General features: G+C 42.8%; 1 protein-coding gene across 3 annotated transcripts in view; it reads left to right on the top strand.

Annotated features, from left to right (window-relative positions):
* KPNB1 (karyopherin subunit beta 1) overlaps positions 1-17,227 on the top strand; it is a gene marked incomplete at its 3' end in the record, with an annotated part of 33,793 nt that overhangs the window by 6,865 nt on the left and 9,701 nt on the right. For all 3 annotated transcript variants that reach the window (XM_083708666.1, XM_083708665.1, XM_083708667.1), the window contains 13 exons: positions 1,261-1,443; positions 1,809-2,009; positions 2,932-3,084; positions 4,651-4,710; positions 7,517-7,606; positions 7,723-7,833; positions 8,962-9,063; positions 10,734-10,958; positions 11,803-11,994; positions 12,608-12,738; positions 14,918-15,065; positions 15,548-15,619; positions 16,705-16,849. In XM_083708666.1, coding sequence (XP_083564792.1) covers positions 1,261-1,443; positions 1,809-2,009; positions 2,932-3,084; positions 4,651-4,710; positions 7,517-7,606; positions 7,723-7,833; positions 8,962-9,063; positions 10,734-10,958; positions 11,803-11,994; positions 12,608-12,738; positions 14,918-15,065; positions 15,548-15,619; positions 16,705-16,849 — 1,813 coding nt within the window. The remainder of the gene's footprint in view (positions 1-1,260; positions 1,444-1,808; positions 2,010-2,931; positions 3,085-4,650; positions 4,711-7,516; positions 7,607-7,722; positions 7,834-8,961; positions 9,064-10,733; positions 10,959-11,802; positions 11,995-12,607; positions 12,739-14,917; positions 15,066-15,547; positions 15,620-16,704; positions 16,850-17,227) is intronic.

The raw sequence follows: 17,227 nt of genomic DNA on the forward strand, positions 1-17,227 counted from the left end.
CTACCGTAAAGATCATGTGCAAAACAGCAGTTGATGGATATGATTGTACTTACCTTCTTCTTCTGTTGGTATTATTATTAATGACTTGAGGGTATAAATTTTGACTCTGTATCATGAGTATTAAGAAGTAATTGTGGATTTGCTTAGTTGCTATCTACTATGCAGACCCAGGGGTGGGGAACTTCCTGCCTAGGTCTGTCAGGCCTCCCCATTTGGTCTGCAAGGCTGTTATGGCCAAGCCACACCCATTTGCTCTGAATCGGTGTGGGGCAGGTAAAGATGTAGCTGGACTGGAAGGTGGAGTGCAGGCACTGACCATCTGCTGATTGGTGACACCTGCAATACCTGTGCACACAGCTTTGCAGGCTCATCAGAACTTGGAAAGCACAGTGCTTTTGCCTGCATGGTTTAAATTCACATTGCACGGGCAAAAAGAGGTCACCTGACTGCATTGTGACTTCAGGTGATGGATAGCTCCAGTTCCCCATCCCTGATGTAAACGGCTTATGTCCACCTTCTCCTGCAACCCTGTTACAATCCTGTTGTACCACCTTGTAGGAAATTCTGCATATTTGGGTTGAGTTTTAGTAGTCTAGTCCTAAAAGAATCTGCTTAGCAACTTAAGGAGAGAACTGGAATTGGGATGGTTCTGCCATATAGCAGAATGTAGCAACTTGTTTCAGGTAGTATCAAGAAGTGGGATAGACAGCAGTGTCTGAATGCTGCAACAAGCCGCCTTAAAATGTTGGCCCTACTAGGGTGGAGTGAAATGAAGATTGTTCCATTTTGGCTCAAGCAGAATATCTTGAGCTGCAATGGTCATACATACTATCTCAGCAATGGTGAAATCAGAAAATAAATTTCCATGCAATAGAGTATGACACTTGAGAGATGTATTCAAATACTGTATGAGCTTGAGCATGGGATCATTGACTGACTTTCAGCAGGTTGCTGTGTGTCAGCTCTTAATCTATAAGGTAGGAGTAACCAGAGGTTGCTTGCACTATTCGTTTCACAGTTATATAAATCACTACTAAGAAGGACTAAACATGTATGATATTGCATATTGAGGTGTGTATGTACTTTCAGCTTGGGAAAGGTAAGATTCTTCCATTCCGGTTTTTGACCCTTAAATTCAACTGTAAATGCTGTCACATTCATGCAAAGGTTAGAGTTTAGGTGTAACTACTTCTTCACTCAAGGAAAGATGCAAGCTAGCTTCAGTTACTGAATTGTATTTACCTCTCTTTTTTTGGCCAGCCCACTTTCCTTGTGGAACTGTCCAGAGTGCTGGCAAACCCAGGGAACAGCCAGGTTGCCAGAGTTGCAGCTGGTTTGCAGATCAAGAACTCTCTGACATCTAAAGACCCTGATGTTAAGGCCCAGCACCAGCAGAGATGGCTTGCAATCGATGCCAATGCTCGTCGAGAAGTAAAGAATTATGTACGTAAAAAATACAGCATTTTTGCTTTTCTTCCCAGTTGTGTTTGTTCAACCACCCTGTTATTCTTTAGTGAATGCAGATCATGCATCTACATCTGTGTTTTGAGACCTTGCTTCTCAGTTTACTTTTCTCTTGTTCATTTCAAAGTCAAAGAATCTGTTCGGTCTCTGGCGTGTGAGATTGTTTTCTCAGCTTAAAGAGATTTCTTACGGTGACCTCTGGGATCCTATAATAAAATTGAAAGTCCCTTGCCCAGAAGATCTGTGTGATCTAGTAATATAGCTGAAAGTCCCCTCTGTCCTTGTACCAACAGTATTCCAAGTGTGGCGGCCTCATCTATTGTTCCTTTCCCATCTCCTTACAGGTTTTGCAGACCTTGGGTACAGAAACCTACAGGCCCAGCTCAGCATCACAGTGCGTTGCTGGCATCGCCTGTGCAGAAATCCCCATGAATCAGTGGCCTGAACTTATTCCGCAGCTGGTAGCCAATGTTACAAATCAGCACAGCACAGAACATATGAAAGAGTCGACATTGGAGGCCATCGGCTACATTTGTCAAGATATTGTAAGTGCCTATTGAGTCTGCTGTGCTAAAATCTGCTGCTTTTTCCCCCTGCACCTGCTCTGCTCTTTAGTGGCTTAATTTGAATCAGAACTGCCACTCGGTGGGCTCATCCCCCAAATCAGTTATGTTGTGTGTCTGCCACTTTGTCACACCAAGGTAAAAACTAATCTGTAGAACGTGGTATCTGTGTTCTACAATTTCATGAAGGAAAGCTCTTACAGAAAGTGTGTGTAGATGTGAATGTGTGCCAACAGAGGGAAGACTGCTGTGGGGGGTGGGGTTCTCATTTCTTTTTTTCTTCTTCACTTCCATCTCCACCATGCCTACTGCTAGAGCCAGTGTGGTGCAGTGGTTAAGAGTGGTAGTCTCGTAATCTGGTGAACCGGGTTCGCGTCCCCACTCCTCCACATGCAGCTGCTGGGTGACCTTGGGCCAGTCACACTTCTTTGAAGTGTCTCAGCCCCACTCACCTCACAGAGTGTTTGTTGTGGGGGAGGAAGGGAAAGGAGAATGTTAGCCGCTTTGAGACTCCTGAAGGGGAGTGAAAGGCGGGATATCAAATCCAAAGTCTTCTGTTGCACTGGTCCTCTTGCCACAAATTTCTTCTTGTTCCTTTTCCTCTGCTGTGCCACTGTTCTTCAAGGAAAAAATTCTCTGTTCTGGGAACCTAAATGTTTGAGGACTTTTGCTTGTGTTCCCTACAAGATCAGGCATGCTGCTGACCCAGAGTAACTAGATACATTTGTTATGGAGAAAGAGGCATGCATTTATTCTGTACTTGCATGGAACATCTGTCCCTGTAGGTTAGAAGTCGTAAGTGAATTGGGTGCTTAGCTGTTCTGCGAGATACCTCCATGCTGGTTGTGATCTGGCAAAGAATCTCCTCTTGACATTTTTTGCTTATTTTGATTCCTGTTTTTAGGATCCAGAACAGCTTCAGGACAAGTCTAATGAGATATTGACAGCCATTATCCAGGGCATGAGGAAAGAAGAGCCAAGTAATAATGTGAAGCTAGCGGCTACCAATGCACTCCTTAACTCTTTGGAATTCACCAAAGCAAATTTTGACAAAGAGGTAAGTGGTCAGATGTTAGTGCAGTGGAGAGTGAGTGTGGCTGAAGAGGGAAACTAATGGGACATGAGAAATAAATCCATGGTCCGTGATGAGAAACCATGCACCACTCTGAGTTTTGATGCATTCCCATTTCTGCTGAGACTTGGATTTATGTGTTAGCAGCCTGTTATGAGAAGCATAATCCTATTGAAGTGGTGAAGAGTGAATAGTAAATCAACTAAAATTGTAACTCTCAAATACTCCTGTGAATTTTAACTGATATGCTACCGAAGGCACTCTAGGAACTCTGTAAAAGAGTTTTGCAGCTTGTAAGCTAGCACCTCCTTCCATGCCCTTGACGGAGATCACTTCAGTACATAGGGAGCAAAGCAGTCTCCTGGGTATGCAGGGCCTGCAATTTGCTTCCTAAGCAGTCTGTGCTCTGAAGCCTAGTTTGTGTGTTCTTCATCTTGGGGTATGATACTACCTGTGGGTGAATTCCTTTGTCTGAATTTGCAATGCTGAATTTCTCAGGCATTGCCAGTGTATTTCAGGCAAGAGCTATGTTTTAGCATTTTTGGAAAAGTAGTACAGACCAGCTTATCCGTCAGTACAGGCAATGTCATCCCTGTCCTGAGCCTTTGGAAACCATTAAAGCTGTCTCTGGAATGGTGATTGCAGGGGCCAGGTTTTAGGGGCCCCCCTTCTTTTAATTGGTTGAGGCATGGAAGGAAGTTCTCAGGTAGCCTAAATGCAGCTCTGTAATCCTTGCTTTCGGAAAGAACGAGAGAACCTCTCCGAATGGGTGCAAATCATTTATTTCAGTTTTCTACACCCGAGGAATAATTGCTGAAGTAATCTTCCTTACCTTTTGGTATCTAACTTTACCAGAAAACGTAAAGATTAAGAATTAAACTACTTAATTAGCCGCTTAAAAAATAGAAATAACTGCAGTGTTCTGGGAAGACAATTGGGGTTTTTTAAATCTTGCGGAGTCAGTTGGTACTTAGTAGTCTACCCTTTTCTATTTTGTGAAAATGAGAAGTCCTGTTTTTAGCAAGTCTTAGTTTAAAAAAACTTATTTCTAGCCTATTATATTAAAAAACTCAAATAATTACTGGGAAAAGAAACCAGAGTGACCAAATGTCAGAGGCAACCTTTTCATGTGGAAAGCAGAGTGATGAAACCCTGATTTGCTTTATATCCTGCAGTTTTTTAATGTGGTCCTTGACTTAAATGAACACAAGTCAAAACATATTTGATCATGATACCCTCAGCTTTCTTTTTGTATAAGCATATTGCGTATAGGTGACAATAGTGGCTGACCTGTTTGTCAAAGCTGTCGTTAGGAAGAGGCAATAATTTATGCCCTAAGCATGCAAGAGTTTGAGCCTTTTCTGACCATTGTCTATGCTTCACTGGTGGGTTGCCCGTATATTGAGAACCACAGCTGGCAAGAAAAACTGAAATTGTCAGTGTTGTAGTACACTGTTTTATTTTTGAAACAAAATACTTTATTGCCAGGAAGCTTTGAAACTTCCAGTCCTAAATCATCTGTGTTTCTCTCTTCTCTCTCCCTATTTCCAGTCTGAAAGGCACTTTATTATGCAAGTAGTCTGTGAAGCAACACAGTGTCCGGATACAAGGGTAAGTTAAGTCCTAAACTGTTGTCAATAGTAACTGGTAGTAGTTCTGGTCGGTGTTCAAAACTCCCACTGCTCTAGGTGCATTTTGCGACAGGAAATTTCATTAGCGTGAACAGTTTCAGAGCTCTGGACGCAGTACTGCACCTAAAATTTCAGATTAACACTGCAGAGTGGAAGGAAAGGAGGACCTTTTTCTGCCTCCCCACTTCCAGCTACTCTCTGAAGACTGGAGAAGAGACCCTCTTAAGAATATTAGGGGGTGGGCGGGGGTAGGACTAGATCATGTGAAAAATGAACATAATATTTTAGCTGCCGTTCATTCATTTTCAACTTTGTATTCTTGTTATAAAAAAGCGTGGCTAGACACTCCATTGTTGCGCCTATAACCTAGGTTTAAGGTGCCATTTAGCTCCTAGCTTTCATATCTCAGTTTCTAGCCCTGGTCCTGGTATTATGGAACTAGTCAGAGCATACTTTTTTCTCCAAAACGAGCATGAGAAATGTCTTCAAATAATCCTGTTTTTAATTGTCCTTTAATCAAGATAATCAATATATGTGGTGCTTTAGAGTTGTGTACACAAAACAAAAGACATGTATCTGTCCCCAAGGAACTTGCAATCTAAATTGACAGTGGCGCAGACAACCGAAGAATGGGGAAAGGACATCTGGGTAGGCAAAGTATTAATGTGAGCAAATCCCATTGTGCACCCTTAAGATAGGTTGCAGTTGGAGATGCGGGTTAAAAGGCTTGGAGAGATTTGAGGAGGGGCTTGATGTGGTCTGAGCAATGGGAGAAACGAATGATATCAGCAGTGGCGTTTTGGGTAGAGGTGGGAGGGTTGATGCAGGCAGGTCAGAGAAAAGGAATGTAAAGGCAGGAGATGGCCAGAGCATGGACCACAGTTTTAGCCGAGGGGACTTCAAGAGGTGACATTTTTGCCATTCATCAGCAAGAAGCAATACGATTTAGCAACATAATTGAACAATTGGGGAGAGGAACACAAATGAGTTAAGTATAATGCTAGGGATGCAAAGCTTTGTTTCAGTTGCAAGCAAACATGATCTACACCTGCAGAGGTGATGCTTGCCAGTTGTTATCAAAGGTCTGTCTAGCCCATCATTCTGTTTCCAGCTGTGACAGCCAGATGCTGCTCAGAAGCTGGTAAGTAGGTGGAATAGCAGTGCTGCTATATAGCAGTAATCCGGATCATGCTTCCATTTTCAGCTCTGGCAGCTAATAAGTCATTGGTTCATACCTCTTGTGAATTGCGGTGTTGGGTTTTGCAGTTGGATCTCTCCTGAGTATATGTGGCTGCCTCATTACCACGATTGGCTGTCTACTGGGAATGGGTCTGATTGTGAACCTTTGTCTATTCTCGTAACTTCAGTTATGGTGATTGTCCTAACAGACTGCGGATACGGAGGTCATGTGGCCCCGTAATTATGCAGGCTGCAACCCTGCTGGTTCCAAGAGGCCACTGGAGGGGATGTGCTGCATTGAGCACTAGCACAAGACTCCTTGCCTTTGGGGAAAGCTTTTTGGTGCTTTGTCTGCAGCATTATTATGAAATATAAGGTGAATGCATCTGATAATTCACCATAGGAACAAAATAAGCTATACTTGATCAAGTCATCTTTATATATATCTATAATATTTATTAAGTTTTCATTTTACAATATTTAAACATCTTCATTTTCACATTATTTTTGCTCATATGAGCTAGTCGACTTCTGCCCCTCCCGTCTTATGGTTACTTTAATTTTTATTTTGTCATTTTATTTTATTTTGTACTTCTTCCTGATTACGTTTCATCATTTCCAATTACAATTTTTTAAAAAATATGTAAAAAGGTATAATTTTCATCATTACAAGTCTTATTAAGTCAATCCTGCTAGCATTCTTAATTGTTTACTTGATACTTGTCATCTATCTTTAAGGCAGCTTCCAACAGGTCGCACACATAGGTTATCAAGTGGTTGTTACATGGTAGCTTCCTTCCTGCCAAACAGTGAATTCTGCAGCTGGTTGGAAGTCTGGAGGAGGAAATTGGGAGTCATCAATTTCTCCTTGCCACTTGGCAGGATCACTAGCTTACCAATAGATTCAATACATCAAATCCTCAACGCGTTAAATTGTTGCTTGGCAAATGATTGTACTTATTTGTCCATAACCGAGTATGATTCACACGAGCATTTTGAAGTGATGCCCTGCGGCAATGTTCTTCCCCGGTGTTGTGACAAAGCAGTCTTGTGGGAAATCGTCCTGGGTTGTGACAAAGTAATCGTGTCTTGAAAAATGATAGAAAACGAGCATTTAAAGAGCTTGGCTGTGTAGGCATTCCATAAGAATGGGTGCTTTAGAGTAAGGCAGATTGCCTTTCTTCCAAGCCTTTTCAGAATGCTGTGAGAAGAACCCTGGCAAAATGGCAAAGCTTGTGGCATTGCTGCTTTTAATTCACTGCAGTGATACTATGGTCGACTTCAATGGTTATTTTTCATAGCTAGGAAGGCTCACGTTTTCATTACTATGACGCTTATTAAAAATACCATAGGAAGGCTATTTCTCTGGTACAATGTGCAAAATGCTTTACATTCCTCCTTTTGTTCCAGTCTCCCAGTAGTTTTTTTCCCCATTTAGAATTGGGAAGCAGACCATGAATTGCTGCTTGGTCAACCAATGCAGTATTAACTGCAGATTTTTTGGGGATCCATGTTCCACTGGTTTAACTGGTGCAACAATAAGCTTTTTTTTGCTTCCACAAAGCATCCATGGAGGTAATGGGTTCTGTCTTTTTATTTGCCTTTAGGTGCGAGTAGCTGCCTTACAGAACTTGGTGAAGATTATGTCCCTCTATTATCAGTACATGGAGACGTATATGGGTCCTGCACTTTTTGCTGTGAGTATTCAAGCCTGGGAATCAAGAACGGAAGTGTAGGTACTTACTGTAGGTGCGTTGCTTTAGTAAAGCAGCAACAATGATCTCAAATGCCTTCTCTCTCTCCCTCTCCAAAGATCACAATTGAAGCTATGAAAAGTGACATTGATGAGGTAGCTCTACAAGGAATTGAGTTCTGGTCAAATGTCTGTGATGAAGAAATGGACCTCGCTATTGAGGCGTCAGAGGTGAGTGATCAGGGGGTGACAGTTCTAACTTTCTGTAGCAGCCTTCGGTCCATGATGAGACACCATGCACCACTCTGACTAAAGTGATGCGACGACCTATAACGCTGAGACCGAACTTTCCTAAGAGCAGGAGGTGCTATTAGCTTTGAAGGAGACAGGGGTTACCGTATGTCCTGCTTAAGAGGATATTGCTGGACCCAAAAATAAAGATAACCATTTGTAGTGCAGTGTTATACCTTAAAGTACAAGCAATAAGTGATCTACAAGTGTCCAATTGATAAGTGATGGCGCATTGCAGCAACCCGGAAAGGGGGGCAAGGGGGGCTTATGTTTGCCCCGCCAAAGTGCCCAAGAATGAAGAATGTTACCCCTGCACAGATTGGTTGCCGCCTGCAAATATAAACAGAACAATACTTGCAGGGGGAAGGAGGTTTGGGGGAAGAGGGAGGGGGTAGGCTTTGGTAGTGCCTACTAGGAATATACCGCATGCAAATATTTCAAGGTGCAGATCCAGATTTCTGGGTGCTTGGTATCTTTGTGTCACCTGCTGAAGACTCCTTTTTTGTATGCTGCAAGAGTAAATAAGTCCTCTGACCCCTGAGCATTTTGGAGATGGGGGCACCTATTCCTTCCAGTGTAGATCACACTTTTAGCCACCAAGAGGATACACAAAGTCCTATTACATTGCCTCACCATCAAGATCCGTAGCACTGGGATATAATTGAATGTAATGTGAGCATCTTGAGATTTTTAGTGATTTTCCTAGGATCACGTTAACACGAACAATGACTTCTGGCCAGAATAGGCTCACTTATAGGGCATGACCAGATCATACATTTCCTTCCAAACTACAAGCAGCAACCAAGATTTGGTTTTGACTTACCACTTGTTCAGCGAAAATGATAAGCCCATGTCCAGACAGCATGGCAACCCAGACTCTGGCTTGTTTTGTTTGTGAGGGGGATGTGAGCAGGTTTTCTTAGTTTTAAACAGTGGTTTAATATGATATGTGAACTGGGCTTAAGTGATCTTCAGAGAGCCCAGGTGGTATTTAAAGTTTCAATTAAGCAAGCCAATTTCAAATGGATGATTGAAACTAATGGAAATGTGTGTGGGTTTTGTTTTTAGGCAGCAGAGCAAGGAAAGCCACCGGAGCACACCAGCAAATTCTATGCCAAGGGTGCACTTCAGTACCTTGTCCCAATTCTCACGCAGACACTGACCAAACAGGTAAGTGATGGGTATGCCTGCGTCACTGTGCACTGTTAGTGTGGTTAAGGGCCTGTGGCAGCAGTTCTTGTAAGTTTGAAGGAACAGCGTTGGAATATATCCTGCTCCCCTGAAAATAATAGTGTGGTCTTAACAAAATAATGTCCCCCATTCTACAGAGGACTGCCTTTTCCTATGACTTGCTGTTGTACAAGGTCTCTGAAATAGCCATGGCAGTCTTTGGTCTGTGGTGAGATTGCATTCACTCTACTCATCAGCAATGTCCCACCCCCTCTACTTGTTGCCATATAGAGGCTCAGAACTCTTGAGTGCTCTCCACTCCATCCAATAGGAGGCAGTCTCTTTGAATGAACGCTCTGCTCAGGGCTGGACCAGGAGGTGTCTTTTTTTTTTTAAATGAATGTTTATTAGCATTTTCAAAAACCACACAAAAACAAAAATAGACAAAAAGTTACAAAAATCCAAAACTTAAAAACAATTAAAAACACATAAAATTTCAATTACTTATTTTCTTTTAACTTATTTCTCAAACCTCCTCACACCTCCCCTTTTTGTATTCCAATTTAAATTATCAGCTCAGCAAGTCCTTCACTTATTTCTCAACTTTAACTTAATAATTTATTCTAACATGTTGTTATTTTACTTTTCTTCTTTCTTCCATTTCCTCAATTTATTTTTGCAAACCTTATTTTCATTTAATTTAAAACCATTTTAAAAACCAGTTTTGACTTATCCAAACCTAAACATCAATACTTATACCTCATTATTCATTCTTAAATATTTTCCTAAAGTCGACCAAAATTTCCCTTCCACGACTTTCCCAATTTCCATACAAATACCAGAACAAAATAAAAACAGAACAAGTTATAATTATATACCTTTTGGATTCCCAGACTCCACCCACCCTTTTCCCGGTTTCAGTCCCCAACAAATGTCCATCAGTGGACCAGGAGGTGTCTTGCGCTTCTCAAAAACTTTTTATTTCTAGCAAACACATAAGTAATACTTCAGTTTTGTTGACCTGAAGCTGTCCCTTAGTATATGCTACTCTTTTATATTAAGCTGTTACATCTGAGTTTTTAATTAAAAACTACAAAATGGGAGATTCAGGAGGATTGTGTATAGGCAATGGGTCTTTTCGGTTCAAATTAAGCTTCTTCGTAATATTAAAAATATTACTTGCACTGTATAGAGCAGTTACCACAAGAGTGCTCTGTTTATAAAGTAGCTTTCCAGTTTCTACTGGGAAAGTAGTCAACATTGCTTCATGTGTGTGGTAACCAACATTTTTTTTGCTTTGTGAAATTGACTCAGCCGTACCTTGGAAGTCGAACAGAATCCGTTCCAGAAGTCTGTTCAACTTCCAAACATTTGGAAACCCAAGCATGGCTTCTGATTGGCTGCAGGAAGCTCCTGCAGCCAATCAGGAGCCGCAGAAGCCCCATTGGACATTTGGGTTTCAAAGAACGTTTGCAAACCAGAACACTCACTTTAGGGTTTGCAGTGATCAGGAGCCAAAATGTCCGAATACCAAGACGTTTGGGAGCCAAGGGACGACTGTAGTTTGCTTTGGCCTGGATTCTCAGTTCTACCTACTAGTTTCAAAAATGTCATGCCTTGCTTAGGTAGTCCAACAGAGATTGATTTGGGTGTTGTCCCTTTCACCTTAGGATGAGAATGACGATGATGATGACTGGAACCCCTGCAAAGCTGCCGGGGTCTGCCTCATGCTCCTGGCCACTTGTTGTGAAGATGACATTGTTCCTCATGTTCTGCCCTTCATCAAAGAACACATAAAAAACCCAGACTGGCGATATAGAGATGCTGCAGTCATGGCATTTGGATGCATTTTGGAAGGACCAGAGCCCAACCAGCTCAAACCCCTTGTTATTCAGGTAAGATGTTGCAGTAGTGCGGGGGGGGGGGCTTGAACTTTGGAGCCACGAGGGCACACATAGTATTGGCATTGGCTTGTCCATTTGTCCAGTTGCTTAGATTTGACTAGAAAACATCTCACTGCACTTTGTGAGGTAGGATCTACATAGGGGCCATATGTGGTCCTTGGTCACCAGTAAAAATGTGGTGTGTTTTTTTTTTTAAAAAAAAACATTTTATTACAATGAAACAATCTTACAAATGCATTCTGAAATAACCCATAAAAGACCAAATCATAGCAATATAAACCAAACACATTTGTCACAGGTGGCATAATAAAAAAAGAATCAGTATAACAATTCAATAGACCTTGGCTCTTGTATATGAGACGTCAACAAACAACAAACAAGACATCAACAAACAGCAAGACAATTTGCTTCAGATTCCCTTTAATTACCAGGTGTGCCTTTCTACAAAAGTCAAAGGCCCTGAGGAACATAAATAAGCTACACATTGTGTGCATTTCTGTGTAGATCATGAGTCATGTCTGACAGTAGGAAATACTGTATGGACTTTCTTTATTTTTGGTAGAAAAGGTGGTAATGTTTGTTGCCCTGAGACTGTAGAAATGAGGGAATAGTACACTGGTGTGTCACCGGCCAGAGGGACAAGAGCCACAGGGAAGTTTTATATTCCTCCCCAAAAAGAATACCATGGCAAGATGAGCTATTGACCAGAGAAGAACAGCTTGTTCCCTTACCGCCGCAAAATCAGAAAGAATGTCCCTTCACCAACTATCTAAAAGGCATTATATAAATATAAAATAAAGAGTATTGACTTCTTAATTATCCATTTCTCTTCCAGGCTATGCCTACCCTAATAGAATTAATGAAGGACCCCAGTGTAGTAGTAAGAGATACAACTGCATGGACTGTGGGTCGGATCTGCGAGCTGCTTCCGGAAGCAGCCATAAACGATATTTACCTCGCTCCACTGTTGCAGTGTCTAATTGAAGGCTTGGGTGCAGAGCCTAGAGTGGCCTCCAATGTATGCTGGGTAAGACAGAATCCTTTTTCTGTGGTGAGGCTTCATCAGAAGAAAATGACTAGTATTTGGGAAGCAGCAGCTGTGCGGAGTCAAAGTGGTGGGGTTGTGTTGCTTTTATTGGTGCAATATTGGGAAGTGACTTTGTGTTTAGGTTTTGTACAATGCACACCTGGTTCAGCCAGTGGGGCAGGAAACCACTTAGAACTTGTGGTGATTCTAAGTTGTGGTGACTACTGTTTTAATTTGATTTTATATACAGTGGTACCTCGCAAGATGAAATTAATTCGTTCTGCGAGTTTCTTCGTCTTGCAGATTTTTCGTCTTGCGAAGCACGGATGCACCCTGGTATTAACGGTTTTAAGAAAAAGGAAACAAACTCGCAAGACGTTTCGTCTTGCGAAGCAAGCCCATAGGGAAAATCGTCTTGCGAAGCAACTCAAAAAAGGAAAAACTTTCGTCTTGCGAGGCATTCGTCTTGCGAGGTACCACTGTAATGGGGATAAGGGAAGCAAAGGAGAGGTGCATGGAGTCAGATTCAAATGAAAATGATTGTCTGCTAGCGGAACATGCTTTTCTGAAACAGTGTGCTCCTTCTAAGCTGTTGACATCTGCTGTCTTTCAGGCTTTCTCTAGTTTGGCAGAAGCTGCTTATGAAGCTGCTGACGTGGCTGATGATCAGGAGGAGCCTGCAACATACTGCTTATCCTCATCATTTGAACTAATAGTTCAGAAACTATTAGAGACCACTGACAGGTAATGAAGCCTGTAGGCTGTGAGCCGTTGCCCTTTTGTAAAAAGGTAAAGGGACCCCTGACCATTAGGTCCAGTCATGACCGACTCTGGGGTTGCGGCGCTCATCTCGCTTTATTGGCCAAGGGAGCCGGCGTATAGCTTCTGGGTCATGTGGCCAGCATGACTAAGCCGCTTCTGGCAAACCAGAGCAGCACACGGAAATGCCGTTTACATTCCCGCCAGAGCGGTACCTGTTTATCTACTTGCATTTTGACGTGCTTTCAAACTGCTAGGTTAGCAGGAGCTGGGACTAAGCAATGGGAGCTCACTCCGTGGTGGGGATTTGAACCGCTGACCTTCTGATCAGCAAGTCCTAGGCTCTGCGGTTTAACCCACAGCTTCAAACTCCTTAGATATTTCTGTTGAGAAGGTAGGCCTAGTAAAACCTGGTTAAGGCAAAATATCAGTAAACTTCCATAGAGGTTGAACCATATGTATCCACATGAGTGCAGGAAAAGCACAGAATGCAGCTTCCTAAAAAGAAGTTGGCGTTCATACACACACATATACATAAAATGCACATTGTTGCACAGTTATGCACAATGCCGTGTGCACAGTGTATTCACAATTTCAGAAGTCAGAGTGACTGAATAAGTTTCTGCTGCATCCCTCTCAGGCTCTTTGCCCTTACATATGACTAGCAGAAGCAGCAGGGTTTTCTGTAAAATAATAAAATATGCAGAATCATATGAAATCATGCAAGTTTGTTTAACATGCATTGATTGTGCAGGTTGCAAAATTCCTTTTCTCTCATAGAAAATGGGATATCCTGGTACAGAATGGGATATCCTGGTTACAGCTGTGGTTTTCTTAGCATAGGGTGTGGGCAGCCCTAGGCATAGGCGTCTTGAAGCTTGAGTTTTATAATGTCACAGTTCCAAAAGGGAATTTTACTTCAGGCAGAGAGGAAAGGTAGCTAACTTCTCTTAAGTACTAGAGCAAAATTGGATTGCAAAATCATATAAACTTAAGCAAGTCAAAGCATTTGGTTAGCTGGCTGTGCGCTGTCTCAGACTTGGCAACCTTTCATTGTATGCCAACCTGAGATCTTGTACATAAGGTAAAGGTAAAGGTACCCCTGCCCGTACGGGCCAGTCTTGCCAGACTCTGGGGTTGTGCTCCCATCTCACTCAAGAGACCAGGGGCCAGCGCTGTCCAAAGACACCTCCGGGTCACGTGGCCAGCGTGACATCACTGCTCTGGCGAGCCAGAGCTGCACACGGAAACGCCATTTACCTTCCCGCTAGAAAGCGGTCCCTATTTATCTACTTGCACCCGAGGGTGCTTTCGAACTGCTAGGTTGGCAGGCGCTGGGACCGAGCAACGGGAGCGCACCCCGTCGTGGGGATTCGAACCGCCGACCTTTCGATCGGCAAGCCCTAGGCGCTGAGGCTTTTACCCACAGCGCCACCCGTGCATATCTACCCCTTAATATGGTCTTTTAAAATACCTTGTCTTGCCCATTTATGTAATGTACAGCAGTTTTTGCCAACTTTGTGCCCTCCATATGTTTTTGGACTGCCACTCTCATCACACCCTGCAACCTGAAAGTACTTTATGGGCTTTCAGCCTATTTCTGGATTGAGCTATGATCATGCTTTATACTTCAAAAAATAATTGGCTGAGTTGACTGCTTAAATGTTCCCGGCCATGCCCCCCCCCCCCCCCAGCCACCAGATTGGCTGGCTGGCGATGATGTGGCCGGGATCCCCCGGGCAACACGGGACTTCATCCCCCGGAGGAGAGGGGGTGGCTACGCAGTCCACTGCAACTCCTCCCCACAGGTAAGTGGAGCAGACTTTCTGAAATAGTGGAATTGTAGAAGTGAGGATAAAAGCACTCTGGCCACCCCTGCCAGGCAGTGGTACCTGTGCCAACCAGAAGAGCCCCTTTTTCCTAAAAGACCCTTATGGCAAAGGAAAGATTGAGCATGGCCAGAGTGCCCAATTAACCACATTTGTTGCCTGCTTGGCTCTTCCCGTTTCTTTCAGTTTGATCTGCCTTTAATGGTGTTGCTAACCACATTTCAGTTATGCTGGTAGAGAGGTGGACAAAAGTTAAATCATGCCATGATGGTTAGCATTTAACTTGAATTGTGTTCTCTAGGTGGTTAAAAGCAATCTTTTTCTTTCTACTTCAGGCCTGATGGACACCAGAATAACCTAAGGAGTGCTGCTTATGAAGCTCTGATGGAAATAGTGAAAAACAGTGCCAAGGACTGTTACCCTGCTGTTCAGAAGACAACTTTAGTCATTATGGAACGGCTACAGCAAGTGCTCCAAATGGAGGTTAGCTGGATGGCAAAAAAGTGTTGATGTGTGCCCCAACAGATGAGTAGTGCCGAATGGAGTAGTAATATAACTTTGCAGTGATAGTGGAGGTAGTTCTTTGTGTCTTCTTACATGCTTTCTATCATTTCCTGCAAAGTTCACCTATCAATTTTGGGGGAGGGGGCTTAGTATGTACAAAGACTGGAATATAAGAGCCACTTGCTACCTGCAGTGGGATTTCAAAGTGTACATATTTTGTAAGCTGCCTTGAGAATTCTTTTAATTTTGGAAAGGCAGCATGCAAATAAATGATTGGTTGATTCAGGTTATTTTTCCCTGATTTAAATGTGTTTATCTCCCTCTAATCACAGTATTGGCATGTAAACATAGGCTTTCACCAAACATAATCATAAGAGACCAGAGTTTGTTCTGGTTATAGAATTATTGATGCACTGTGCTATTCCTAATTATGATATTTGGGATATATGTCTTCTTTTCAGTCCCATATCCAGAGCACGTCTGATAGAATCCAGTTCAATGATCTGCAGTCTTTGCTGTGTGCCACTTTACAGGTAAAAACTTGTTCTTAAATTTATATGCAGCGTGAGGACATACAAAAGTACTTAGCGTGAGGGCTAGTGAGGAGAGATCAAGGGAAAACAGATACGAGTTGGGATTTTTCACAAGTGTCTCCAGGAATACTTCTGTAACTCAAACGTGAGATTTTTTCTTTTCTTTTGAAGTTCTGAATAAGAAGGCTGCCTAGAAATATCTTAACAGGGGGTATGGAACACAGTATGTTTCTTTTGGGGGAGGTGCCCCTTGTCCAAATATCAGCTCATCACTTAATTGAAAGGGTGTCTTAAGGAAGGATGGTGAGGCAGTAGAAGATTAATACCGGAGAGCACTGAGGTAGCTGACATGGTGCCCTACAGATTTTTATGGACTACAACTTCCATCATCCTCACCATTGGCCAGATTGCTGGGGTTGTTGGGAGTTGGAGTCCAGCAACATCTAGAGGGTACCACAATAGGGGCGACCTATTAAAGCTAGCACATTTCCCATCATTCTTCCTGCTGCAGAGTTGTATTTTAAGGTCAGATATAAGCCAGCCAGGACCTACTCCTAGTCTAAAATGAATTGCCCAGAGAAAGCCTCTGCAGTGAAGGAACAGTAAAGTACCAGTTTGAAAACTCCGGATACTGGATTCTCTTCATTACATGCCTTTTCTGTGGTGGCTCCCCATTTGTGGAATGCTCTCCCCTGAGTGGCTCACCTGGTTCCATCATTGCATGTCTTTAGGTGCCAAGCAAAAGCATCCCACTTAACCCAGGCCTTCATCCGTTAAACAATCTGTGGTCTTTTAAATGGGGTTGTTATGAATTTTTTATTGTATTTTATTGTTATGCTATGTAAAATAGGTTTTTAATGCTGAACACTACCTTGAAATCTTCAGATAGAGAGTGGTATATAAATTGAATTTAATTTTTTTAATATATATTTTTACACATAGATAAACTCAATCTGCAGAGTTCATGGCTGTTCACCTCTGGGTGTGGGGGGTGTATATAGGATTGGAGGGGGGGCTGACATCTGGGGAGAAAATCTGATCTGAGAGCCTCTGTCTAAGTTCTCCTTTTCTCACCAAAATCCCAGAATGTCCTTCGCAAAGTGCAGCACCAAGATGCTTTGCAGATCTCAGATGTGGTGATGGCATCTCTCTTGAGGATGTTCCAAAGCACAGCAGGGTCAGGAGGTGTCCAAGAAGATGCCCTCATGGCTGTCAGCACCTTGGTAGAAGGTCAGTGCTTTATTCTGTTCAGGGGGCGTCTTTGGAGGGAATAACTCTTCAGTATATAAACCAAGGTCTGCAGGTGCATGTTCAATGGCCGTGAAGCTCTCAGAATGCTGATGTAATGCTCCAAAAACCAATCTCACGCCTGGCATTTCTCACTATATTTGGGGTAGGAAAGTGGAGGATGGGGGAGCCATGGCCATGGAGAGAACTGCTGGAGGTTGTACCAGGAATCAGTGGTACTTTAATTGGTTGGATTGCTGCCTGGACCATCAGGCTGTAGTAGTCAATAGCCTGGTGTTGTGGAACTTCTTTCCTGCCTAGACCATCTTTTATCAAGAGAAGGAAGTGTTTGCTTGGAAAAAGTAAACTTCTGATGAGAAT

The sequence above is a fragment of the Podarcis gaigeae genome, assembly GCF_964106915.1.
Source record: "Podarcis gaigeae genome assembly, chromosome: 13".
Classification (NCBI taxonomy): Eukaryota; Metazoa; Chordata; class Lepidosauria; order Squamata; family Lacertidae; genus Podarcis; species Podarcis gaigeae.